At 47.3% G+C, this 26,796-nt stretch overlaps 3 protein-coding genes and 1 long non-coding RNA gene across 8 annotated transcripts; 2 read left to right on the forward strand and 2 right to left on the reverse strand.

Moving 5' to 3' along the window:
• Window positions 1–2,258: 2,258 nt before the first annotated feature.
• On the reverse strand, window positions 2,259–8,619 carry armc1 (armadillo repeat containing 1). Of its 2 annotated transcripts, none has more exons than XM_057013187.1 (7): window positions 8,338–8,619; window positions 7,569–7,780; window positions 6,560–6,651; window positions 5,378–5,570; window positions 4,815–4,931; window positions 4,525–4,599; window positions 2,259–4,158 (listed from the first exon to the last, which is right to left on the reverse strand). In XM_057013187.1, the coding sequence occupies exons 2-7, from the start codon at window positions 7,728–7,730 to the stop codon at window positions 3,967–3,969; spliced, it is 831 nt and encodes a 276-aa protein (XP_056869167.1). In that variant the 5' UTR covers window positions 7,731–7,780; window positions 8,338–8,619; the 3' UTR covers window positions 2,259–3,966. The 2 variants fall into 2 exon arrangements, with proteins under 2 accessions (XP_056869167.1, XP_056869168.1); XM_057013188.1 differs by having other exon boundaries at window positions 8,265–8,559.
• Window positions 8,620–8,809: 190 nt separating this feature from the next.
• On the forward strand, window positions 8,810–12,755 carry mtfr1 (mitochondrial fission regulator 1). Its single transcript, XM_057012589.1, has 8 exons — window positions 8,810–8,919; window positions 9,489–9,587; window positions 9,674–9,772; window positions 10,329–10,462; window positions 10,575–10,810; window positions 11,321–11,567; window positions 11,632–11,812; window positions 11,893–12,755. The coding sequence occupies exons 2-8, from the start codon at window positions 9,516–9,518 to the stop codon at window positions 11,938–11,940; spliced, it is 1,017 nt and encodes a 338-aa protein (XP_056868569.1). The 5' UTR covers window positions 8,810–8,919; window positions 9,489–9,515; the 3' UTR covers window positions 11,941–12,755.
• Window positions 12,756–12,818: 63 nt separating this feature from the next.
• Window positions 12,819–26,700, reverse strand: pde7a (phosphodiesterase 7A). Of its 4 annotated transcripts, none has more exons than XR_008946799.1 (13): window positions 25,563–26,700; window positions 18,866–18,926; window positions 17,040–17,129; window positions 16,619–16,782; window positions 16,467–16,530; window positions 16,025–16,221; window positions 15,805–15,936; window positions 15,635–15,726; window positions 15,380–15,524; window positions 15,211–15,307; window positions 14,689–14,769; window positions 14,280–14,604; window positions 12,819–13,778 (listed from the first exon to the last, which is right to left on the reverse strand). XR_008946799.1 is itself a non-coding variant. In XM_057012584.1 (12 exons), the coding sequence occupies exons 1-12, from the start codon at window positions 25,698–25,700 to the stop codon at window positions 14,339–14,341; spliced, it is 1,524 nt and encodes a 507-aa protein (XP_056868564.1). In that variant the 5' UTR covers window positions 25,701–26,700; the 3' UTR covers window positions 12,819–14,338. The 4 variants fall into 4 exon arrangements, 2 of the variants coding, with proteins under 2 accessions (XP_056868564.1, XP_056868563.1); XR_008946798.1 differs by having other exon boundaries at window positions 12,819–13,987; XM_057012584.1 differs by having other exon boundaries at window positions 12,819–14,604; window positions 17,040–17,126.
• LOC130513677 (uncharacterized) lies at window positions 23,712–25,758 on the forward strand. Its single transcript, XR_008946802.1, has 2 exons — window positions 23,712–24,118; window positions 24,627–25,758. It is a non-coding gene; the product is annotated as an uncharacterized LOC130513677 (long non-coding RNA).
• Window positions 26,701–26,796: the final 96 nt, after the last annotated feature.

Below are 26,796 nucleotides of genomic sequence, written 5' to 3' on the forward strand. Positions count from 1 at the left end.
TGACCTAATTCTTCCTCTTCTTCTCCTGTTTTATGGCGGTTTGCTACCCATTTCAGGGGGCATTACCGCCACCTACTGAGCCGAATTTAGGAGCCCCCTTTTCTGCATTTAATATATTGCTTTATATACCTCAAAGATCATTTCTTGCTTGCAAGATTTCATTGTTCGTGTGCTTGTGAGGGCAGCCCAGCTATCTGATACAATCACTGCTTTATCTATGCCGTGCTCCTTTATCCACTGCATTGCTATTATCATTATACCAATGAATGATCTGTGCATCTTCTCTTTCTGCTTGTTATTCCATCTGTAAAAACTATCATATTTGAGTTTCTCCCGGTTTTTTTTAGGGCTACTGCCCCAGCTCCTTCTTGTTGCTTTTTATTATTATAATTTTGAAGTGTCCTGCAGCCGTTGCAAAGAGGCAGGGAGGAATATTTGATAGACGGACTAAACTGGGTTGATCCAAGCGCATCTGTTGTGCGACCACATTCCCAGTCCAACCCAAGCTAGTTACAATGGTGCTCTCGTGCTCCCAGCAATCTTTCAAAACATCCTCGGCTGGCTGTGATTTTTGACTCAATCATCTCAGCTCACAGGTATGGCTGACATACTTCCTGTCTCACCTCCCTCAGCTTCCTGTTTAAGGAAATAAATGCATTTTTTTTAGACTCATGCCAATCACGTACTATCAAAATAACTATTATTATAATAACTATATTCCTAGGATAATATTTTATTGATGTTTGACCAAATAACAAAAAAGGATTGAACCCGACAAACAGCAGGCGTGCGCTTGTATGACTTGCTGCCAATAAAGTTGGCAAAAGAATTTTTTTTCAACTCCACACGCGACAACCACGTGATACTCCGCCGCGTGCTGCGTGTCTTTGCCCACTTCTCTCTGGAGTGGGAGCAAATTGGACGCTCAGACACGAAGTCCGTGACCTTCCCTCATCCTGGTGTTGACCCCAGTATAAAGAGACATTACGTGTCGTTACACAACAACGCGGCGGAAGCGCTTTGCTCCAGATAAAGAAGAATGGCTCAATTAAATCCTCGCTGGACGCCGCCCCCGCCCGGTGAAGAGTTATCGCCCCCCCCCTCCCGGTGTCGCTGATCACCGCGCTCGCACATCCTCGGAACTTATTTGACATAAATTGCCGGAGTCAGATCATTTCCTGTCGCACTTGGAGCAGAATTTACGGCTGATCCCATTGACTGGGTGCTGGACCTCTAATAAAATTCCTGAAGAGCCCGTGAGACGCAAGGGCCAGTGTCTACCCCCCCTCTTCACATACACACACTCTATGCACATACACACCGGTGCTCCTATTTATACACACACACATGCTGCAGGGCTGATAGTGGAGAAAGAGGATCATGCAGGATCGGGGGTTGTGTTTTGTTTATTTCTAGAATGGATGATATCGCCCCTCAAAATTTTTGTTGTGCACAGAAAGGTGTGTGTGTGGTACCGTGTGTGAGGAACCTTATGGCTGCATCAGAACACCAGATATCAAGAGTCCCGAGCAAGTAAAATTAATGATAATGACCGTTTGGGCTCAGGCTGACCAGATGGAAGTGTAGATTCAGCAGGTCTCTGGGTGGCATTTAGGCACTCTAAGGTCATCTCATTACAAACAAGTGTGATCACCAGGCTTTCAGATCACACTCTGGACCAGCACAGGTTCCCCTCGCTGGCTTGCTGTCTCTCTCTAGTGGTGATCTGTGAAAGTCTGAGCTCTGTGGCCATTTGTGCTGCAATCCTCAGCGTATTTGGTCTCTTTCTGGAGCTTAATCGTATTTAGATTAGCAGTTTATCCGCAACGTACAAACTTTACAAGACAAATCTGTAACATTTGAAATTCTAAAGCGCTCCTAAAATGAAGAGAGGATATATCTGCCATCATCTGAATGTAAAGATTCAGAAACTGGCGTCATCAACGCGCTCTAGTCGCAGCGTTTCCTCCGACATCATCTGTGGCTCCGGGGCCTCCAGCTGGGGCTGGCTGCTGTTTCTGCCTGCTCACCAGCTCCCAGGCAGGCAGAGGTGGTGGGTGGGCCTCTGAATTTGCCCTGAGGCACCCTGGCTATTCACCAGTAAAGAACTGGATTTCCCTCTGCCATCAGGACGCTGGAGCAATGTGATTTGACACAGAGGAGGTCTGCAGTCGTGGCGAGACGATGAGGTCAAGAACATCATAATGGATTCATCAACAGAGTGTTGAGCTTGGAGGGGGGGAAAAAAGGCCCAGACATTTGTTTTTCTTAAACCATCATTTACGTTGACAGTAAATGGTAATCTACAGGTTTAAGATGCATTACATTATATTACAGCTGGAAGTCTGTGAGTACGGATGCGTCATGGGTAATGTACACTTTTATCAACATACGGACAGTTCTGACAAACGAGAACAAGCTGAGAAATGAATTATTAAATAAAACAAGTTGTAATTTAAGCTATTCGTTCTGTAAAAAAAAGACAAATGATGATCAAAGAACAGTCTCTCCATTTGTTCGGTTTCCCAAGCTTAAATAAAAAAAACCTCAACAAATGATTGCTTCCCTCTGCTGGGAATTATCCAGGTCATTTTGTGCCCTTCCTTGATTGACCTCAACCAACCATGACGTTTCTGCACCATCGGAAAAATACAAGCGCCTTGGTCAGCACTGTACGTAATAACACCTAATGACACTCAAGTCAGAGGAGATAATGGTGAAACCTGGTGAGCAATGGGGACGGGGGGGGGGTGCAGCAACGCAGAGATGAAAGTCTGAAATCATGACCTAAAAAACGCTAATCGATATAAGAAGAAAAAGAATAAAAACTCCTTCACATGTAGGATTCAGGATTTGAGGTCAGGCACCAATTACAAAATGTTCATACACGGAACCATGACCTCTGTCCACGATCCCGGGACCGTGTGTAACCAAACGTGTACCGAGATGCCTGATTTAAGGACACTGCTGGCTGCGGTAACTGTAAAAGAAAGGGGGGATGGGGTGGGGGGGGGGTTCAGAAATGAGATCACCCAGAATGGAAACAAATGTATTTTATCATGCCTGTGCAGGTTTCCACTAAAACCAAGGATTAATGCAGATGAGAGAGAGCAGAGGTAGCCTGAAATCTGTGCAAATACCACAAATAGCTGTCAGTAAACTCACCACCGCTGTGTAAAAACTCAGGTTTGATTTTTTCTGCACCTAGATGTGTCCTTGTTTGTGGGAAAAAACCAAAAGCAGTGAGTTTTTGTAACATTTCTCAAATGATTAAGCAGAAAACAACAGGTAAATACTGGTTAGCTAGCGGATAAATCGCACGCTAGTGTTGCTAAGAGTAAATATAAGAACTGTCCTGGAAGCTGAAACGTAACATGTGACGCTGATCTTAAATATTCCTAATTGAGAATATGAACCCTAGAAACCTAAATGGAGGCACACACAATCACACGATCATCAGACTATCTTGGCACAAAAAAAGATGTATGCTAACAAAAGTGAGAGGAGGGGACCTAAAAATCCAAAAAAAAATTAAAATGTGAACGAGATCTGATAAAAATAGTGGACTGCAACTCAAAGCTGGAAAGAAAGCAGCCAAAAACCACACGCACAAAGACTCCCAGTTTGAAAACCAGCCATAAAACACCTGTGCACATGTCAAATCTTCAGCTCAGTGAAACTCATTTCCAGAATGTTATTTGGTTTCGGCTGAATCAAAGTCTTCCGGTTCTGCCGTGTGTGATACTTTTGTGGCTAGCATATACATACGCCCAGTAGCGCGGTTGGTTACTTAGTATAAGCACATGTAGTTATTGCAGGTTCCATTTGGCAGTCCAGCACTTGTTGCACACGGGTGAATCTAGGCTAGTTCAGCGCCACGAGCCAAGGATTAGTCCGAGACTGGCTGACAGATGCTAAGGCTGCAGCTGGATGGTACGGGGAGCACATGAGTGGAACGGGAAGTGGTCACCAGTAAAAGGAGCGTGTCAGGAAGTTGGCAGCGGTGCTGAGCCAGCCCATGCCTTCTGTGACGGAGCCGATGCGTGTGACGGCCTTGTCCTGCTCCTGGGACGGGCTCTCCTCCTCGGGCAGGTAGTCCGGGATGTCCGTGTTCTCTTCCACCACTGCCGCTGAGTCCTCCTGGAAGGGGACCATCAGCTGGGGAAAATTAAGCAAAACAGTGATTCATCATTGATATTTTTAGAAAGAGTTTAATCGCTCCTCAACAGAAAATATTTTGAGAGTGAGTGAAAGGCGAAGTTCGGTGACAGAGTCGAACGCGCTCCTTATATGTCTGAGCCTGGCCTGACCCCTGCTGGCCACAGGATGTATGACTACAAAGGCAGACTAAAGGATTTCAAACGTTTTTTTGTTTTATTTGAGCAAAATCTTTAAATATCATTGCACAAAGAATAATTACATGTTTGCAGTATCCCTGGAAGAACAACAAGTGGCCCACAGATGTCAGTGTAAAAACTAAAAAAGGCATCAGAAGAGCTACTGCACAAAAATAACAGCTTTTACCTCTTGTCCATCATCTGTCCTCACCACCTGCTGTGCCGTCATCACTTTGGTGGAATTAATTGCTGTTCCCAGTGCCTTTAGAGACATAAAAAAAAGCTTATAATATAATTTTGTTGAATGAAAGTATGCTTTAAATTATGTTATTTTACACCTGTGAAAAAGGAACTTCATTTCTTTGGGATGAATCAAAACAAATGCTACTCTGACTGTAACTGCAGTATGTCGTCACACAATGGCAAAGATGTTTTCAGTAACTTAATGCTTTTTTCTGCATTGGGACGGAGGCTTACGTCAGCTTTAAGGTCAGAGCGAATCCTGACAACACATCTCTTGACAGCCATCTGGAAGGTGAAGCTGATGACTCCTCTAATCTTCAGTAACGCCTCTTCGCAGAGGCTCCTTCGAGTCTGAGAGGCACGAAAAGCAGAATAAGGAAAAACTGTTAGTGGTTTAATGTACAGATTAGACATGAAAACACTGAATCAGTTCTAAACTATAAAAGAAACAAGGGTTGTGTGAGCTTCCTGCTGCCATAACGGTGTGCGTCTCCACGGCGATAGTGCTCCAGCCCACCAGAGGCCGTCTGTCCGCTGTAATATAATCTGGCTAGTTGCGAGCTTCCTGCAGTGCAACATTCAAGTTCAATCTTAACGTCCTGCTGTTCAATGGCTGACATTTACCACCTGACCCTCCATCCTCCCATCCTGTGCCAGGCCTTTAAGCCATCCTGACAACGCCGCCATCGCGACGGCAGCAGGCCCGATGCCCAAATATGAGAATGTGGAGCCGTGAATCAAAGGCGGTGTGGTGTGAGAACGGCGAGGGCGAGACGTGGGCGGGGGGGAGCGCTTACAGGGTCATCCAGTCCATCGATGTGCAGCACCACCGTTTTGGCCCTTTTGTTGCTGGAGCCCAGAAAGAAATGAGCTTTACGCTTGCAGGAGGAGGCCTCCCCTTCCGCTCTCTCAGCTTCTTCATTGCCGGCCGCCTGCAAAATCTCGTAGATCTCCGAAGCCAGCAGTTTGGTTTCCCCGGGCGAAGTGTTCCTTTGGTTTGAGAGACAGACACTCATTCAGGAGACCGTACACTTTAATCTATGAGAGGTGGTTGATGTGCCAATCAGGCCACAGCTATTCATTATTGTTATTTAAGCATGGATTTACTTCATACAATGAAAAGTTGATGTAACCAAGCGTCCATTTCAGCAAATCTCCACCCAGCCTTTCGATTCTAACATGCTGTTGTCCGTTCAGCTTAAAGATGCACGACTGGTGCTCTTCAGGACAGTCTAACACAACCCTCCTCCTCCAGATAAACGCTCACATCCCAGAGAAACTAAACGTCTCCCCGTTAACTACATTTTCCCACTTCATCAGACGACAAACAACCTCTTTCAAAGCCACGTCCCCTGAACTGTGAGCAGTGAAGCCGTTAATGTTTCTGCTGGGATTCTTCTGAGTCCAACAATGACTAGTTAAAGTGAGAGTTTTGTCACAAAAAGTGAGGCGCAGACAAAAACAGGTCTGTTCCTATCAGCATGCTAATGACGCAGAGACCGCAGTCACTTAGCAAATCTGTCACAGACCCTGAAGGAAGACCAAGTGTCACGTGGCACAACAGCTCCTCCCTGTAGTGGAGCCAATGTGACAAGTTACATCAACATCTCCTTCTACCTTCTGTGGCAAAATTAAGCACAATATTCAAGAGAAGCAAAAAGTAAACAAAGCTGACAAATGCAAATGAACAATCTTATAAAAGCTCTTAAAACCTGCAAGTTGGCACTGTGAGTGTGTGTGTGTGTGTGTGTGCAGAGAGCTGGCAGGATGCATTAAAATAAAATCCAGTATATCCAGAAACAGCAATTAAACTGGTTGTCGCTGCTTTAATTCATCTTTAATCTCGTTCAAACTGCCATCTTGCCAAGAAAATGTGCAGACTGGCACATGATGCCTGTGCAAATCCTAGGTTTATGTAAAGACAGTGCATGTGTGTGTGCGCGCGTGCGTGCGTGCGTGTGGTGTTGACAGGGACTTGCTTCTGTATGACGTTCTGCAAACTCAGCATCATGCCAAGCTCGCTCTTCATCTTCTCCCTGTTGGCTCGACATTCTGCCAGGTAGCGTACGGCCTGCAGGGACGCAGGAAACATTTATTTATCGACTGTGATAAAAAGCAGCATTTAATACAAGCAAGTCCTGGCATTTGGGGAAAAATATTATACAACCACATAAGCAGAACCCGTACTTACGAAAATAGACACACTCTAATGATCCAGCCTCGTTGGGAACACATTGTGATTTTCTTTTCAATTAATCAGTAGGAGGGAAAAGAAACACATGGAACTGACAGCAAACAAGTGAGGGCACAGATCATGTGCTGTATACACCAATCTGTCAGTGGCAGCGATGTCAGTAGGGTGACCCAGTGAGCACGCACTTCTTCTGTTTGCAGCTTCCTGGAATGATTAATCAGGTGAGTGCCCCCTGCTGTCAGGGAGCGTTATAGAAGTGCAGCCCTTCCAGTGAGTTCTAATGCAATCTACAAGGATGAAGATAACAGAATCCCGGTTCACAGACTGGATCGTGTCGGTGTGTGTGTGTGGATGATTCAGTTTTACTCATAGTACAACTGGTGCAGTAAAGACAGTTGTAGGGACAGATGATGTGGTATGAAGACGATACCCTGCGTTTAAATTGCAAAACAGCAGCTGTCACCAGTTTGCGGTGTTTTCAAAGAGGTGGTTCTTTCAACGCCACCCTATGTCAGCGTGGGGGTGCGACTCTGACACAGTGGTGGGTGAAATGGCCTTTAGATTGTCCCCAAAACCTGGTGACAATGCCACACATCAAGGAGATAAACTATGACAGAAGACGCATAAAAAAACAAATATTACAAATACGATTGGAATCAAATTTGTCATATATAAATTTTTAACTAGAACACTTACAAGAAAGACGCTGGATAATTCTTGAGTAAACAAAAACTGGAATAAACCATAAGAAAATGTCAACGGCACCTGCATGCATACTGATTGATCCTCCTTACCAATAGTGCAGAATAGACGACCTGTGGGTTGGGGTGATCTAAAAACAGGATGAGGCCTGGCAAACAACCTTGGTCCTCCACTATGGCTCGTCGATTCAGGGGGTCTGCAGCGAGGTCCCGCAGCTGGTTCACCACAGTCAAGGCGTCCATCTCCGCACTCATGGTGCCTCCTGTGCTGATGTCAGGTTCATCAAACCAGCCCGTTCACTTGACTGAAAAATAAGATTTTAAAGTGCATTTAGTAAAAGAGTGACCCATTTAACTTATTTACAGAGGATCCTATTTACCAAGTACCAAAAACCTTAATAGTAATATTAATAATAATGACGTTATTGAAAGGCAAAGCTACTAATTTCTTTACTTGAAAGCGTTAGTACTTGTGTTTTATTACCTATATATTTCTTGAAATAAAAAAAAACGTACCGAGGTTATGAAAAAAAACCTCACAAGAAACCATTAAGAATTATTCGACAGAACTGTCGTGCTGACAATTCCCAGCTATATTACTATAGTGATTTAAACCCCCCGTGTCGGTATTTACATAATAGTGAAACAAATAGCTCAATGTGGCTTTGAAGGACTTTACAATTCATTCTTCTCCCGTAACGCCAAGATTTACAGCTACGTCGTAATGTAGTTGTGGTGCTCCCTGATACATATTTTGTCAAAGACACTTTATTCGACCCCCAACCTCACCTCGAATTACGCCCTGTGGTGCTCAGACGTTTTGATAGCGGCGCTCGGCTAGCTAACGTGGCTTTAACCCTACCTTTTTGGACACTTTTCGGCAAAATCATGGGTCGCCCACACCTGACGTCATTTACACAAAGCACGAAACGCGAACGGAACAAAACACGTCGATTTTCTCAGTCTGTCTTTTTGAGAAGAACGAAAGATAAAGGCGAAGGCCTACGCCGCTTCCCTGCGTAAGCTAGCCGCTGTGCACTGTTTGGGTTTTGTGACACGCCAATGGGTACAGCTGTTTTAATACTCAGGGCATCCCGCTGTACATTCTCACATCACTTTTTCCGGGGATAGTCACACCGGGAAATATAGGAAAGTATAACAAGCACACACAGAACGCTAGAACGTAATTGACCGATAACAGTTTGATTGACTAACAACCTACCCAATCATCTTATGGGTGTTCCTTAAAGGTATATTCTATTGGGGAATTTTCCTGTCAATCACGTGAATAAGAACTCGCCACGCCCCTTGGTCACACCCTGTATCCGCATCTTCCGTGATATTATTGGTTCAAAATGTGTTCCACGAGTCTTCCCATGTTATTCACTTATTCCGTCGGCTGACAAGTTGGGAAAAGTTAAGATAGCAGCCACCGTCACTTTTGGTAAGTTCATAAAGTTAAACACTACCAGCTGTTTTGATGTTTATGGATACTTTAACGCTGCGCATTTGAGGTCTCAGATTGTGTGTGTTTGATATGTTATTACAGAGGGGATAGTTTGAGTACGCGCAGTCTCGTTGTTAGCATCTGTTAGCAATTCCGACCTCTGATTACACTCTTCATTCGGCGTAGTTGACAAACTACCCGTTTTAACTGCTGTCCTTGTCATGTCTCATATTAACACATTTGTTAATTATGAAGCGCAATGGCAGTGAGTAACTTTTACTTCTAAAACGTGGTTGAATTGATTTAAGTTAGATAGGTATGTAAAAAAACCATTGACAAGCTACAAAGGTATTTTTGTAAATATGCTTCTCTTTAATTATTTTATTTTGGATGATGTGACAGCTGCACTTTTCCCTTCAAGGGAAATTTGGAAATAACTTTTTAATTGTTTAAAGAGAGATAAATGCTTGTTTTGGAGTTTGCTCTCAACCACAAAACGTGCAGCAATCCTCAGAAAGGTATTATTTTTAACTTTTGTGTTCAAACTTGTGTGTTTTTTTTAACAGATGATCATTCTGTGAGAATGGTTGGATATGTGTCCATCTACCAGTTTAACTACATCCACAAAAATGAGTAACAACCATGCACAGAGCGAAATGGACTTGGTAAAAATCAGTGACAACTAATGATGAACTTCCATATATTTTATTTTATAAGTTGCACAGTTGTATTTGACTTTGGTTTTCTCTAGGCTTTTACAGCAGTCAAGCCCTACGGCTCTTCTAGAAGTATTGTGAGAAGAATAGCCACGAGCCTTCCTCTCAAACCTTGCCCCAGGGTGCATTTTCAGGTGAGAAGCTGCCACCACTTGGTTTGGTAGCCTTGTCACTTAATGGCCTGATATCGTTTTTGGATTTAAGGATAATCTCTGTTATTCAAGAGGATTTCTTATTCACACAAATGACAATCCCTGGTCAACGTCCTCACCTGTTCCTGACACTATTTACACTATGAACCATAAACAGAGTGAGTGTGTTTTTTAGCAGAGCAGATTTGGCATCTGATCTGATCACCGAGTGTGCACACAAAAAGTAGTTAATTCCACCTCCCGCTGCTTCAGTTTGGTGGAATGTTGTATTTGACGACTCAATTTTCTTAACTTTTATCTTTTCTTCCACCCTGTTGCCTTTTATCCATCTCCTTTGTTTCCAGCTTCCATGCCTCGCTCTGAGGAATGCAGCATGTCTGCTTTAGGTCAGTTTGTACAGAAAGCCTCCTTCAGCGTAACTATTCTCGACTTTCTCCTTCTTCAGTTCTGCTGTAGTATCTAAAGGCAGTAGTGTAAGATGTCATGTGTGGGAGTATTCTCATCAAAATGTCAAACTCCTCTTTTCTTTCTGTGGCAGCTTTATCCATACAGCGAGGATGCTGGTATCCTCATCAGTGGAAGAAGGCAGAACGGCTTTGTGGCCTCTCTGGCTGACATTGCCTGGATAGACAGGGAGGAAGAGGAAGATGAAGACTACTATGGCAACCCCAGGTGACAGTGGCATTCAATTTAAATTCAAAACAGTCCGCAACCATTGTGAGGAGTAACTTCTAGATACACATTGTTTTGTGAGTCGTATCTAACGTGATTCTAACTGTAACAGGTCGGAGATGCAGGCGGGATTTGTGTTCCGATCCCGCCAACCTCATCCTCAGCGGAACCTTTTACCTCGACGGAGATCTCTACCAACCCTGCACGAGGGCACGAGGGACCCCCAGGCTTCTTCTGTGGCCAATGATGAGGCCATTCAGAAGATCAGCGTGCTGGAGACGGAACTGGCCAAACTGAGAGCTCAGATTGCTCAGATCGTACTGGCTCAGGAAAGGGGCACACAGCCAGGTAGGGCTCACACAGTCAATATTCCAATAATCCATACAATAATAATCCATACTGATCAATATTCACCCTCAGCAGGACAGTTCGTAGTTCTTATTGTTCTAAAGCCTTCATTAATTTGAATCTCTTTTTTTAAATACATTTATTCTAGAGCTAGGTATGTTTTTTCCCTCCTTTCTTACTTTTCAGACATTTAAAGACCTGCTACCCTGACAACACACACCTCACATGATGTTGACACCACCATGTTTGTGTTTTGATGTTTAGTGTTGCGTAAAAAAAATAAAAAAATCTCCCACTTGACCTTCAGAATCTCCCACATACGTATTTAGGTGAACTTTACCGAGAGTTACAAAATGAAAAAACGTTCGGATTCACCTGTGGGTACTTTTATTGTTATTTTGCCTCTTGTGGTATTCGTTTTCCTCTGTAGTAACACGCACGTTCCTCTAGGTGGCATCAAAGGTGAACATAGAGGGATTAAAGAATACTCTTTCCTTTGTTTTCCCCCAGCTGCTGCCCCAGGAGCACCTCCACCACCCCCACCGCCTTCTGGCTCCCTGCCTCCCCCGCCTCCTCCCCCTCCCCTCCCACCTCCCCCAAGTCTCCAGAGGACATTTTCTGCCATTGACTTGATAAAAGAGCGCAAAGGGAAGCGTGGTGACCGCCAAACAACTTTGGATTCAAAGCCAGCAGAAATCCCAAACATGCTGGACGTGCTAAAAGATATGAGCAAGGTCAAGCTGCGGTCGGTCAAGAGGTAAGATTTCCACTCGCTCCACCTGGAAATTAGTCAGACTCACTCACTTAACTGTGTTTTATAGCCACCCTGCTGAAGGTGAAATTAAAGTCAAGCCCAGCGAGCCGGTGGACGCTGCCGCCCTCATCGCCGAGGCCTTGAAACGCAAGTTTGCTCACCGCTATCGTCACGACAGCGAGCGAGACGACGGGGAGGATTTCAAACTTCCCGTCCAAGACAGGAAACCTCAAACAGAAACTCCTGCGGTGAGATAAACCTCCCCTCGCTGGGTTTGTCTGACGGTCATCTGGGGGGGTCGTGCTCACCTCTGTCTCCTCCTTTTCAGTTCGGGCAGCACATGTTGAAGCAAACTGGAAGAAGGAAGTTGATCTGAAGCCGTGGTGGAACTCTGTGTATCTCCTGACGGTCACCTCCATCGCCTGTTTTTGCACTTTTCTAAGTTATAACGACGCTTTGTCCTCCGAGTTTGATATTTTTCTGGTCGAACCTTTTAGTTCTGCTCACCACAGCTCGGAGGGACGAAGGCCTCTCGACAACACTAATATTGTTGGGCTCTGTGTTAAGCATGTTGGGGCTCCCTTTTTTTAAAAATATCAGTTAAAGCTTTCCACAGACGGAAGCGGAGACTTTATTACCTGTGAATATTGAGCAGTTGCTTGTGTTTAACGACTTGGAGCCCTAATTTATTGCTTATAAAGGTTTTACGGATATGTAATTAAAGACCAAAAGCTTTTATAGTTTGAGCATCAAATACATTTTCCCTCTCTGAATAAATAAGTCTTGTATATAATTTTAAGATTTAATTGAAATTATTTATCACCACTGGCCAAAGATCTGACTGCCATTATTTATACGATGAATTAGTGAGGAATATACTGTATTTACTTGATCTGTCCTAGTTTATTGAAGGTAAACATTTGTGCAATCATCTGCTCCTCCCTCTAAAAATATTAACGGCGACAGTTTTTAATCATGGGCATCTGCCGTTATCAGTATTTTAAAAGGTACAAATGCCAGTAATCCGATTCAACTGGTCCCAGCTCACAGCTGCAGGTCAAACTGGTGTTTTGTTCCGAGGGAATGCTTCCATGTTGCTGCTTCGTGTAGTTTGACGCCTCCACCAGGTCATCTACATGTACCGTTTTATTTTTTTAAAGTTATATTTCTCAATAAAAGCTCCTGATCCGCTTCGAGTCGCCTCCTTTGCACCTGATCAACGCTCATCTTGCTTTCATCCAGCGAACGGAAGCATTTGTCAACAATGTTTTATTATTCAAAGTAACTGCAACAGGCATGTATCAAAAGTCAATACAGCAAAGCCTTTACAAAATCTGGCTCGACACAGAAGTCTCTCCAAAAAAATGGCTGTCGCGACATATTGTAAACAGTTTTTTTTTTTTTTCTTTTTTTTTTAATCCAACAGTCTTACAGCACTTACAGCAAATTACAAATCAGCTAAAGTAAGAAAAGCACCTGTGATCTTTCAAAATTCCAAAACACGCATTTGTGCCGCCGTACAGAATCGAAGGAGACGAACCGAACAGAAATGGAATGTTCAGAGTCACTCCGCTTCGTTTTTCCACGCCTAGGAAAGAAAAGAGAAACGAGGACAAGGGGGGGGGGGGTCGTTCCTCTCGACTGAAAGGCAAAGGGATCAGACGGTGCATTTGAGGCGGGCACGCCATGCACGTGATGAGAACGGGAGCTGGTTTGGTCACTTAGCATAGTTTATGCATAGGTATAAGGCATCGGTCGAGCAGTCCTTTAGGTTGCATGTGGCTGAAAGACACTTTACAGAGAGGGAGTCTCCTTCAGTAGATCCAGCCTCGTGTCGCCCGCAGTGCCCCCCCCCCCCCGCCGCCCCCTCTCTTCACAAGAGGCTTCCAAAAACCCTGAGCGCGTCGAGTTGCGTGGAATTCTGGGTAAAAATCTGTGTGCAGCGTTCGAGCGACCGTTGGGAAGCGAAGCGCCGCCCCGTTTTGTCCTTTCTGAATCCTCCGCAGGGTCGTCGAAGAAACGAAGCCGCACATCCGTCGAGAGCTGGGGGGTGGGGGCGGGGGGGGTGACAGTTATGGCATCTGGTGTGTCTGGATAAAGTTCTGCTCATGGCTTCAACAGTGGGATGACAGTTCAGACGAGTGGTTCTTTCACATCTGTTTCGAAGGCAAAACGTGGAGCCGACGCGATTCGCTTCATTCTCAGAAAAGGAAACTATCACAGAACGGGAAAAGAAACGGGGATGCGTAAACAGTCTTCAGAGAGGCAGCAAAATGACTGGGCTTGTCACATTGTTTTTCGTTTCGACATAAGGAAGATTCGTCAATACAAATGCAAAACTGCGTCGCTCAGGAGGAGTCCTGCGAGGGTCTGAATACTCCGCGTCTCATTTTTCAGTTCAGATTTTTCTTCAAATGGCACTTCTAAAATACCAGGAGAAAAAAAAAAAAAAGTTCGCTTTTTATACTGCCTTCCCCTTAAGATCCACCGACAAATAGTGGTGTGTTCAGTCAGTAATGCCAACAAAACTACAGTGGACAAATAAATAAAGCAAATAAAAGAAAATACAGCAGTAGCCAAATGAGGTATCTATGTATTGCTCTACGCCAAAAAAGAGGAAATTAAAAATTAAATAAATTAAATAAAATCAGTGGTTTATCAAGATGGGAGGCAAAAGCAACAGAAGGTGTAAGTGTTAGCATCGGGTGGCTCTACCTGGCCACCAGTGTGTGTGGCGAGGCCCTGCGGCCGGCGTCAGGAATGCGCCATGACAGTCAACATCCTCTGCTTCCCTGAGGTATTTCTTTGGAGCCGTTTCCTCCCGTTGCCACGTGCCCGGTGCCGTCTCTCCGGGCAGCGGTATCGTCGACGTTGGCCGCGCCGGGCCCCGTCTCCTCGCCGGCCGAACTTTGTTCCTGTTGCAGGCTGCCCCAGCTGGCCTTGTTCAGCCCCATGTGGCCCAGCATGGTCTGGGACAGACGGGTGTCGGAAAAACGGGCCCACTCCACGAACAGCGGCTCCGCCACGTACGTCATGAAGCCTGGAGGGGCGAGAGGCGGACAGATGGAGACCACGCGCCGAGACTTTTCGGAAGCGACCAAATAAATGGGAATTCAGCACAAACCTATCTGAATGTTCCCAACTGTGTTGGACGCTCGATCACAAACAGGGCTGATTTCAAGTTTGTGCTTCTTCTCGATATCCCCTAAAATCAGAAAAGTATACAAAATATATCATCAATTACTATCCATTCTACACATATGCTGCAGGTTGAGCGAGCAGTTCATGCAGCATAAAGACGCGACAGCAAGTTATGGCTAGTGAAGCTAGCAGGATTAATTAGCCCTGCTCGTTATCACACAGGAGTGACTACACTCTCTCGGCCAATCAGCAGAGACAGAATCAATTGACAGAGAAGCACAAAGACAGCATCAAGATGGCAGGAAATAGGAAAAGATCACAACAAGGTGTGACTGTTTAACCAAAAAACACTTTCTGGCCAATCCTGTGGTCCGTAATGACGTAATTAAATTCTATAGCTGGCGTGCTACTACACAAGAGGGCCGTGCTCAAGATTCCACACGCACCGAAAGCAGCAGCAAAAGCAGGATTAATGAGACGGACGATATTAAAGCACAAACGAAACCTTGTTGGAAGAACTCCTCGGTCACTTTCTCGCTCCACTGCTTGCTCAGTTCCCACGGTCTGCAGGGGTTACAGATGTCGGCGCACTTCAGGGCCATCTTCGGGACAACAGAGGGGGGTTAGCACGATAATGGAGCGGCGGCTAACCGAGCGAGCGGGCGGATTCAGACCTGCAGCACGAAATGACGGTGGCTGGCGTTGCTCAAGCACAGGTCGTCCTGGTCCAGGTGCCGTCGGAACCTGGACAGGTAATCGTTCTGTCTGCTGATGTCTGTGGCCAGGATCAACGAACCCAGGTCCGCCTCCATGTTCCGGCTGAAGGGAAAGACAAACCGGTCCGGCTGTAGAGCGTTTTTCTTTCGCAGCGTCTGCGTGTGTGTGTGTGTCTGGGTGGAGTGGGGGTTCTAGATGGGTGTCAGACCGACCTGTCCTCAGGGGGCAGATGAGAGAACAGCCCGGTCTCTCGGAGCAGACCTACTGCAGACTTCCAGTGGTGGTTTTCCAAAACTGAGGTATTCTGCACATTAAAAAAGGGACTAGTTAGATATGCAGCACGAGCAGCGGGGGGGCTCTTTTGATTGTTCTGGAGGTTTACCCTGTACAGGGTGGCGAGATAGTGGTTGGTCTTGATGAGGAAAGGCTGGTTGACCCCTGGATGGTCCAGATCATGCGTGGCGGCTGCCAACAAGCCCAGCAGAATGTCACAGGAGGTCAGAGACTTTGACAGCTGCAACCAAAGCAAAAAAATGCAAAAGTTGAAGGATACTTTTACTTTATTGGCTGTGGTAAAGTGATTTCCTGTTTCAATGTCTCACCATAGGTTCCTGCAAGAAGCAGTACATGGCCTGGGTGACGTCTGCAGCGTGGACAGCGTTGTGGTAGGGGTTGTCGTTGTGGTAGTCCTCCTGGACCATGACTAGGAACCTCCAGAGTTTGACCATGTCCAACTGGAAGAGCTCTATCAGGCCATACTGGTTCAGCAGGTGAAAGGTGAGGTTGATCAGGCTGTTTCCTAAAAAGAACCAGTCATGGGGGGAAAAATCTGCATCAGTTCCTGTTTCAGAATAAAGAGCTACATGTAGTAACTATACATAACATAATTCATCATTTAGTTTCTGTTGATCAAGTTTTCTGATAATGGAAACCAGATCCAGCGAAACGTCATGTCAGCCCATGGCCACTAGGCGGCACTGTTGGCGATGCATTGGATTTGAGGCAGGAACGGCGACGTCACTCCTGCTCATTCCACTCACTCACCGTTTGTCAACTTATTAAAGAGGAAAATGTCAAAATTCCAGTTCCCGACTTTTTCCAGCATGCACTGCAAGACAGGGAACGTGAGAGTGAGCTGCATGGAGTCTCGACAGGAAGTTGTTGTGTAGCGGGAAGGGGTGGGGGGGGGGTCATACTCTGGCCTGTCCAGTGTAGTCTTCATCCAGGATGTGGAGGGGGATCTGCTGGGGGAGACCCCTCAGCAGACGCGACGAGTGCAGGTACCTCTGGAAGCTGAGCAGCCTGTGGACCCGTCGTTCCGGAGCGGAGCCGCCCTCCGCGGTCCCACACCCGAGCCGTGCTGGGGGGGGGGCACAATTGGACATGACGTCACTAAAGGTGCGAGGACTTTCGCTTTCCTGAGCGACGATTACGCAACGTCTGTTGGGATCCGACGCCAACAGGGAGACGCACAAACAGTCGCCGACACAGTCGGAGGTTCTGAGCAAGTGGTTAATTTGTAACACGCCCGCTCATAAAGTCCTGATCATAAGACGCACGGCGGACACACCTCGATCTTTATCCCTTGAAGGAAGCTGGTTAATGTCTCAAACTCACCGTGAAGTGTTCGGAAGTCGATGCACAGATACTGGTGGGAGCTCCTTCGTTCCGGTTCAAATCCCACCTGACTTCGCACTCTCACATCTCCTGGAAGAAATTAGCACTTATTTCCTCAAGATTTGGAGTAGAAGAAGAAACTGTTTCTAGATTCGCTGGGCTGGGTAGTTTCTTCCTTTTGTGGGGAGCTTCTTTCGTAAATTTGATTTCCAATGCTTCTCCAAAAATATAAGAACATGTAATCTTTGGTTGTAGTTTCAGCAACTACTATCGATTATATAGTCAACAAGCTGTTTGTTCCTTGGTATCTCATCAAAATACAGAACATTCTACTCATCATTGTCTAATAAAATGTCATCATTGCTTCTTTTTACTCCATTTAACAATAAGATTAATATTTTTGCACATTACTGGGTACATTTTGTTAGATTATTTGGTTGTTATTGCTAACAGGAGCTAAGCTAATTCCATCATTTTGGCAATACAGTAATTACTGACCCTCCGGCCTTTAAAACAGACATTTCCCCGTCCCAGGAAGAGAAAAATAAAAGACATTTGTCATGCAACACCATGTCAGGACAGGCTGTGTCCATCTTGGACTGTTTTAGGGAGACAAACAGTTGACAGGACGTGGCGTGGCGTTCCAGGCACCAATCTATGTGAGAGTAGGGGCGAAGGCTCTATGTACGTTTCCAGCATGGCACTTTTGACTGTGTGTCATGTGCACCGAAGTTTGAACCACAGCGGTCACACAGATGTGCCCCCCCCCCAGTACAGCTGTTTGAACATTACACAAAATCCTGACTGTGGGGAGTCACAGCAGAGGCACGCAAACCCAAATGACTATAAAACACTTAAATCTGCGTCTCCGTGCGCTGTGGCCCAGCACGTGCGTGTGCGCTGGCGTGATTCGTGTAGTTCTTAGGTCACAGGGGCCACGTTTTCCCCCGCAGTGCATTAGCGCTGTTGCTCCGGGATGAATGTAGGTCATGTCATTATAACTGACGTGCCAAAAGCTCGGACTCCTGTTTGAAAGCGTTTCAGCGGTACCGTGGCGGGCTGGACCCCGGTCTGGCCGTCTGCGTTAGCGTGCCTCTCTTCCCGCTGGAGCATAAAATCTGGAGACGCGGGCGTTTTCCATCAGCGGTGTGCACGGCCTCCATCACACTTAGCCGGGGAAAATCATTAAAGGGGCTAAAGCTCCTTCAGCCAGCTCAGATTTGTAGCCATGACGAAGCGCACGTGACGGCGGTCTGCTCGTGGGCAGCAATTTATACGCCGCCTGATTTGAGCGGTTCTGGATCCCGAATCAAGGCGGCGGAGGACGCTAACAATGGCGCATCTGAGTGCAGCCGGGCAGCCGGGATCTAATCTGCCCATTATCCCCAATAACCTTATTGATTGGAAAGCTGATGTAGCCGTTTCCTAGATGCATTCCGCTCCATCTGCCTGGAAGAGCTGCCGCCTCTCCGTCCTCTCAGCCATTTTCTAAACTGCTTATCCTGTTAGGGTCGCCGAGGGCAACAACTGGGCGAAGCGCGGCCTGGACGCGGGGGCGCGCACCACGAGCCAACCCCTGGTCCATCTACTCCCATAAACCTGATCAAACCTCAATCTATTCTGATTGAGCGATTACGGCAAGAGCGGGGATTGAGCGGACGCACTAATGCATCTCGCCATAATCTCGACTCCATTTTTTTCCCCTCGCCGCATTTTAAGCCACCCCGGTATTAAGAAAATGAACTTAAGCGGAGATGTCCCGATTTGGAAGGCATGCACGTGTGTGGATGGCGTGAGCGAGCACGTTTGAGCGGGGAAATACTTACCTAGCATGCGAATGTACAGCGCCGTCTGGTCAGAGCTGTCATAGGATATGGCTCCCCGTCTCTAATGGACCAGAGGAAACATCATCAGTGAAGCAGCTCTAATTCATACAATACACCGTGCAATATTTTAAAGGCGTGCGTGTTTGTTTTTCCTCACATGTGCAGTTCCGACTGCAGCCCAGTCAGAGTTAGACATAAAATATGTTGAGGTTGGGGTGAGGGATTGACTTACAGTGGACAGATGACTGGAAAAATAAACGCAGGCCAGTGTAAAGGCCTCACAAATATAGCTGTGTGTGTGTGTGTGTGTGCGTGTGTGTGTGTGTGTGAACAGTAAACACTGATAAACATGTTCCAGCTCCATATCTTCCAACCCGATACAACACTTACACCAGACTGTTATCAGTCATGTGAGAAATGCACGTGTTGTGTCAGCGCGTACACACGCTCCTGTAAATATTAATCACGCGCGCTCCCCCAAACGCCCTGATTTTCAGGGTGTGTAGCTGAAGGTTTGCTGTAGAATTAGCCCACGTGACCTCTGTTTACCAAAATCTCCCATCACAAAAAAAAAAAAGTAGTTTCAGGCGCGCACGCCAACCAGAACACGGAGCCAATCCGTAATTATCTTTTAACAGTCGGGGTGGAACATTTTGAGCGTGCCTAATGAACCAATTTAATAAAATATTCCAAACATGCACAACAAAGTTGTAGCTAGGATCCGCCACTGTTGTAGTTGTAACCACAGAAGAAAAGGAGGTCGCTGCCCATGGGGGAAGTGTAAAGATGCACTTTTTGGTCCCAGAATGGCATCGAAAATATGGTCGACATCGCCTGAAGATCCCGTTGAGGGGATCCTGCTTTCCTCTTCAAATGCAAGAAAAAAAACCTACGATCATGTCAACAAGTTTGCAAGTTTTAAAGCCGTTCGTCTTTTGCGTCTGCTTAGCGTAACCACCAAACTGTCGAGGAATATTTCGGCGGATGCTAGCTTTTTATAACTGATCGTATAGTTCGTTGTGCTGGCTCTGTAGGTTGCTATGGAGATGAGTCATGTTCCCTCAGGAAGTTACCACAAGTAACAAGCATCGGCTGTACCAGACTTCGAAACACATCGTCTCTGCTCTACCAGCCACGAAAAAAAACCTGTTGTTCGACACTTCTTCCTATAATTTATGCTATTAGCTGCACATCAACACGGGAACAACAGCTAATGCTAGCAGTGGCTGTAGGATTGTGGTTGCTCTATGCTGTTTGGGTCGGCACGCAGCTGCTCAGTCACGTTCAGCCGCAGCCGACAAGTGACCACAACGCTGGTGACTTCACACACTCGGGATTATGGAGACAGACGCAAGCGCACGCCGTCGTCATCCTGATGTTGACGGCGGCTAAAACTTTACCAGCAAGCAAACAGCTCGGCTCAGGGTGGGTAATCTGCAAAGCTGTGTTTTAGTGTCAACAGGCCTCTGTGTTTACACACAGCACTACTGGCTAGTGTGAATATTATAGATCTTCCATCTACCAACAGGGAGAAAGAGAGAGCGCGCGCACGTGTGCGTGCGTGTAGCAAAACAGAGGGTGATATCCGTTGTAACATGCGTGGGAACTGTATGGCCCGAGAGCTGGGAATGGAAGATTGAACAGAAGTGTGGATACATACCCAAACAAACCTTTCAGTCACAGCATGCATGCACATGCACATGCGCACACACGTACACACTCATGCCAGTGTTGGCACTCCAGTCAACGCTGCCATGTGCTCTAGTGGGAGCTGGTGAGAAGGTGGCAGTGCAAACACTTTTTCAATGTCACAAAGTCACGTTCTACCCTTGAAGTAGCCCAACCGCCACACACATGCGCACGCGCGCGCGTGTGCACAAACACAGAGTTCTGACATGGGCTCGTTTTTGTTGCTCAAGCGTCTCTGTTGAGTGTGTGCAGAAGCAGAGCAGGATAAAGGATATCAAAAGACATGATTTAACGTTGCAGTCGTGCAGGGTAATTCGTGAAAGATAACATTGCACTTTGTCCTTCTTTGTTTATCATAAAACTGATGATTTAGAATGATAGAAATATTGTCCGGGAGCAATTTAACACCGGTTGAAGGTTGCTTCAGGTTACTGCACTTCCAGTTTTGCCCCTATTTTTTGTTCTTCTAAGTCAGGGCTAAAATCAGCAGCGTGCCGGCACCAATATCACCAACACAGTGCACGCTCAGGGAAAAGCACACTGAGCACCATGTGCATTAAAAACACAGCTTCATTTTCAAGTTTTTCGTGGAAATTACGGACAATGTGTCCCCTCTAGAGACAGAACAGGACAGTCCAAAACCCACCACCAAAGCCCGCCGAGCTGGACACTAGTTAGTCACAACATCAACGCACTAGTTAGTCACAACATTAACGTACTAGTTAGTCACAACATTAAACAATGCTGCTAAACTGGTGGGGCCTAAGTCTGGTTATGCTTTCCACCACCGGAAGGCGATAAAAATGGTTTCAGTTTATTTTCTGCGAAAATATTAACACCAGGTTCTTTCAACCCTTTTAAAACTCCTTTACATTTGTTTTAAGTTTTATTGCCCCCCATCTGAAACTCAATTCTTATTTTTGGCAGGAATAAAAGAATACTGGCTGTTTTGGATGCCTGGAACTGATCACCTGAACCCTGGCCAGTTAGAGAGTGTGTCTAATTCAGTTTTGTTTAGACTTCCTTGCTAGCGTAACAGTTAGCTCTTTGTGCGCCCGGCGATTCCGTGTGAGCTCTTGTGCAGGTTTTGCATGCGGTCCTGTTTCTTATCTAGGCTCTTTCTCGCCGCCCGGGGTCGGTTTACGAGGTCGCGGGGGGGGGGGTTGCGTGGTGTCAAGACGTTTCATTTAATGGTCACCATTCCGTGAGTGCGGCTACGTGGACGCTAACAGGAGGGTTGAGAAACTTGAACTCCAGCGACTTCTGGCAAGTACAGGTATACTGAGCAGCTATTGTCACACCGATGTTTGCTAAAGCAAACAGATGTGTGAAATCAACCACAGGCCCGGCCTCCGGCATCCAAATTCCAAAGAGCCTTATCAAATGTGCTCCCTTCGTCACTGTGCCATTGTGATTGAGCTGATATGGCAGCTTGACATCATCTGAATGGCATCTGACCGTCTGCGTGCTCAAAAGCGTGCTCGCACCGGCCGAGGACGCTAACCATGGGGGGGGGGGAGAAAAACGACAAAGCCGGGAGAAGTCCCGATACACGCCGGCGCACGTGCGGGCCGAAAACACGCGCAAATTGTGACGCTGAATCAAGGGGGGGGGCGCACGTTTTCCTGAACTGCAGCCTTTCTTCTGAGTTACGGCGCTCCGCTGTGTGGGACGGCACATTTCAGCAACCGAGTGCGAGGCCATAAACGCAGCTTTGGACTGAGCCGCTGTGTGTGTGTGTGTGTGTGTTGTGTGTGTGTGTGTGTGTGTGTGCGTGTGTGTGTGCGCTGGCTGAAAGCTAACAGTGATGATTCAAGCCTGAAGAGTGTGTGTGTGCCTTTAATTCAATTGGAAACATGATCCCCAGGTTCCAGTCGCCTATCTCAACCAGATTAACGCTCCCTTTGGAAGTTTTAACTGCCCCAGGAGGGCAAACGCGACCGCAGGATCGCGTCACCCAGCGCACCCCCCGGCGCAGTATTTACGGAAACCTGTGGAGAACAGGTTTACTGTCTTTATGGGCCCACTCTGTGCACCTAGAGTGTACAGTAAACATGGGTAATGTTCAGCCAGACATTGTCTTGGTTACTGTTGACGTGTGGAATCACACTTCCCCCGCCGAATGCGCTGGACGCCACGGGACAAAAACAGATGGGTCACGTGACGAGAGGGGGGCCCCTCGCAGAGAGAGAGAGAGAGAGAGAGAGAGAGAGAGAGAGCGCGCGTGAATAAAGACACAGCTCGGGGGTTCATTTACGTGCCCGCTAACTCCCATCCTCTGGTCGGCAGCGCATGCCTGGGTGACGCTTTGTGGCAGGGAGGAGGCGAAAACTCAGTTTTAGCGCGAGGTTACGAAACACTACAGTTTCAGCAGCTCCTCCAGCGTTCTTACCACATCCTGAAACTACGTCAAAGCGATTGCAGCGTGCAAGACGGAGAGGGAAACGAAAAAATAAAAAACAGCCTTATCGTGCCTGTTAAAAATCAACAAAGTAGGTCCCTCGGAGGCAGCAGTTGTATTCTCTTATCGCGGCGTGCACAGAAACGTCCATAATGTGGATGAAACCTCCGCCCTCCTTACGCACATGCCTATCATCATCTCCTGTCCCGGAATATCTGATCTCGGGTCAGCGGCCAACACACACTTGATGCTATCACCGCCTCCGATACGGAAGGACTGAACCGCCAGCGTCCCTTTATCGCTCAACGTCATGTGATCGCCCGGGCCGATCAATATTCGGCATCTGCTTATTGATCTGCTGCTTTCTTCCCTATTGTGAAAAGTCCCCCCCCCCCCAATCACAATGCGTGAGGCCTCTCGTGCAAAACAGGACATGTTCTCTGCGGTACAGGTGGAACTCAGAGGGGAACAGGCGTACGTCACCAGACCGAAACTTTTGTCAACACATGTTCCGCATCGGTCGCGGAGAATCGTGACCTGTGAAAAATAATAGAGAGCGCCGCGATGCCCGACCCGGGGGCCGTTTACGTCTTCAACACCTCTTCAGAGGCGCATTAACGCCCCGTTTTATGCATTCCTCGAGGACAGAGCGACATATTCTTCCCTCAGCTCTGCTTACAAGGGGAAACGTCTTCATCTGCAAATGGTGGGGGGGCGGCGAAGAGAATGGCGGGGAGGCCCTCGGGCAGAACTGAACAAGATCGCCAGAGAAAGAAAGAGAGATTGAGACTCCAGCCATCTGTGAGGCTGGCGGGGATCCAAACCACTGCCCACAGAGCCCAGGCACATGCCTCGCTGCCTCTCTCTGCAATAGTAGCCCAGCGGCGTCGTACGCAAACAACGGGCCCGCGGAACCGCACGCAAAAAAAACACAGGGCGACCGCCGAGCACAAACGTGCCCTTGTGTTGGTAAATAGAGCCCGAAACCTGATATCTGCGGGCATGAGATTGCTCCGCGACGGAGGAATATGACGCATTTGCCCGTTTCTTACAACAAAGCGGCAAATCGACGGCACGCCTCGCACCTGTCGCCGGAAAAATGAGCTCTGGCGCACCTCAGACACCACGTAGAGAGTGTAAATACGAGTCGCTACATGCAGATGGTGGGTGCTAGCATTACGGCGGGTGACGTTCCTCCTGAGGGCCCGGTTCCTGTTCCAGGATCTCTACTGAACTTTGCGTAGTACAACTATTGCTATTAAAAAAAAATAAAACACACAGTAGCTTAGCTCGTTGCTATAACAAAAACATACCCCCCCTCGTTATAAATGTTCACAAAAGCTAACGTGTGTGTGGTATCGCGTCGCAATCGGAGTTGTGAATGCTCAACTCCAATAGCGACGCGACACCACACACGGACCCGTTTTGCTTACAAAGGCACCTTTAGAGGCCGCTGACGTCAAAGACCTGGCAGGGCACGGCGAGCATGCCCGCACTCGTCTCCTGCTGGGGACGGTGCAACAAAAAAAAAAAAAAGAAAAACACCATTTAATACAGTATGTTGTTGCTAAGACCTAGCTAACCGTAGAACAACTCTAGTCAGGTATGCGCGGCCTTTAAGCGCACGATTTAAACACAAATATTCCTCAGAACATCTCATTGATTCCACAGATGGGACAAGAACCTCGGCTCTGGACGGTGTGGTGCAACACGGGCACGTCAGAAGAGCAACGCAGAGGCTTGGTTACGTGGATCCCCGTGGAGCACAAACCACTAATGGAGGGCTCAGGGAGAAGGACACCAACTAGGGCTTCAGAAGGGTGCGGGGGTCTCTGTTGGGGACCTAAAAAGAGGACGGCGGGACAGCGAGAGAGGCGAAGGATCGCCTTTTCCTCCCAATTAACGATGCTGCGAGGAAAGACTCCATTGACTCATGACTGAACGTGCAACTTTCCTCCGCTCCGGGGGTCACGTGTCGCCGTTGGCTGAGTAAGCGCGCCGCACAAAGGGCCCAGCAGACAAAGCAACATCAGTTGGCCACGGCGCCGTGCCAGGCCTATCTGCCGACATTGGTGTTTTCCGTTTCTCCCCGGCATTGACATGCAATCAGACGTCAACGCCGCCGACATCCCCCCCCACACACACACACACACACAAGTCTCCTGGCAAATGTGACAAGTTTCAGGAGCAAAGGGATGCACTTGTTGACCCGACTGCCAGTCGAGCGGGCTTCATATCTGCATGCAACATATGCAAAATGGTTTCGGGAGATGGTTTTAGTGTGCTCAAGGTGTGTATGAGATAAGACAACATTAAGAGCCTGTGCACCGATATGGCCGATGGGCACTTTCATGGCCAATACACATACAGTTGAGCAAATATTTAAAGTGCATGCACACTTTTGGGGTGGAAAATAAAATGCTGGGCCTACTTATAATTGTAGAAAACGGTTCTCTATGTGCGTGCATGTGTGTGTAGGCCTGAGCAACTAACAACCACCTGCAAGATTCCTCTGGATTGTATACATTTGTGTAAAAGGCCCCAGCCAGACATCTCCCGTTTCATCTTGGGAGGGGGTGGAAAGTGGGATTTTTAGCGGTCATTTACCTGAGACAGCTGCCTGGGATCTGGAGCTCCGAAGAGGGACGAGCTGGAGCTGAAACTAATGGCTCCCCTCCGGCTGAGGACGTGCTTGGGAACCGGCCTGTCGAGAGGCAAAACCGGCAGCTGATAACATACTTCCATTGAACAGTCAGGGCTGGATCCGCATCAAAGTATGTTTCAAAAAAAAAAGAAAAAAGAAGAAGACAAATGTGGAAAAAACGAGAAGTGATGTGAAAATAAATGCGAGGGGGGGGAAAAAGGTCAATATTGTGAAAACCAAGTGTTCAAGTATTTCTGTCCATGGTGAGCGACTTTAACTTTTCCAGGCGGCCTTCATAGATGCTGGCTCTCATCTACCCCCGCGGTTTAAACTTAAATTTGCTGACATTCTGTAGGAGGGGGGGACGAAAAAAAAAATAATCATGCTTCTGCAGCATTCGCTCCTTCCCTTCCGATTTCACTCAAATCCGGGCCCGCAGACGAGCAGACCTTCATGCCATTTTCTGGGTCTTTCTGAAAACGCTTCCTCATTTTCGGGGCAGAAGGAGGGAGGAAGAAAAAAAAACGTCCGCTCGCTTCGCGTCTCTTTTTTTTTTTCTTCTTCTTCTTTTTTTTCGGTGACGTCCACGGATCACATACCCCGAATTGAAACCAAAAAGGCACGACGAGGAGGAGGAGGAGGAGGAGGAGGAGGAAGGGGGGGGATGTCATCAACGGATCATTCTCTCTCTTTTCTGTTGTCCGCAACGCCGCCGGTGGATGCGGGGACGCAGCGCCACAATGCGCGGAGCCTCTCCGGCCGCGGCCGGGGGACGCCTCTCCGCGGGCGGGCTCAGGCGGGCGGTGGGAAGCGGCCGGCTCGCTGGGCTTTTCCGTCCTCTCCCGAGGGCTGCATGATGAAGGAGCCGTTGTCTAATTCACCGATGACCGTGAAGCACCAAGTGTCTGGCTCGGAGAGGGAAACCCCGACGTTCATCTCATTCACTGCGATTCCGGTGGGGAGGGGGTGGTTAAAGGAAACCAAACGGCACTTAAAGATAAACTAACACCCCCAGAAGAAAAAAATGATAAAAAGAAGAAGCCAAACTGTGGTTATTCCCCCTAAAACTACCAAGCTACGGGACTAAAGGTTAGCCTACTGCACGGTTTTAAAGCACACACCACCTGCCAGAGATGGTGCTGTTGAAGCGAGTAAAAAAAACGCCCTTGTCTAACCTTAACCAATAGGGTTTAAGCG

Source organism: Takifugu flavidus, chromosome 17, assembly GCF_003711565.1.
Source record: "Takifugu flavidus isolate HTHZ2018 chromosome 17, ASM371156v2, whole genome shotgun sequence".
Lineage (NCBI taxonomy): Eukaryota > Metazoa > Chordata > Actinopteri > Tetraodontiformes > Tetraodontidae > Takifugu > Takifugu flavidus.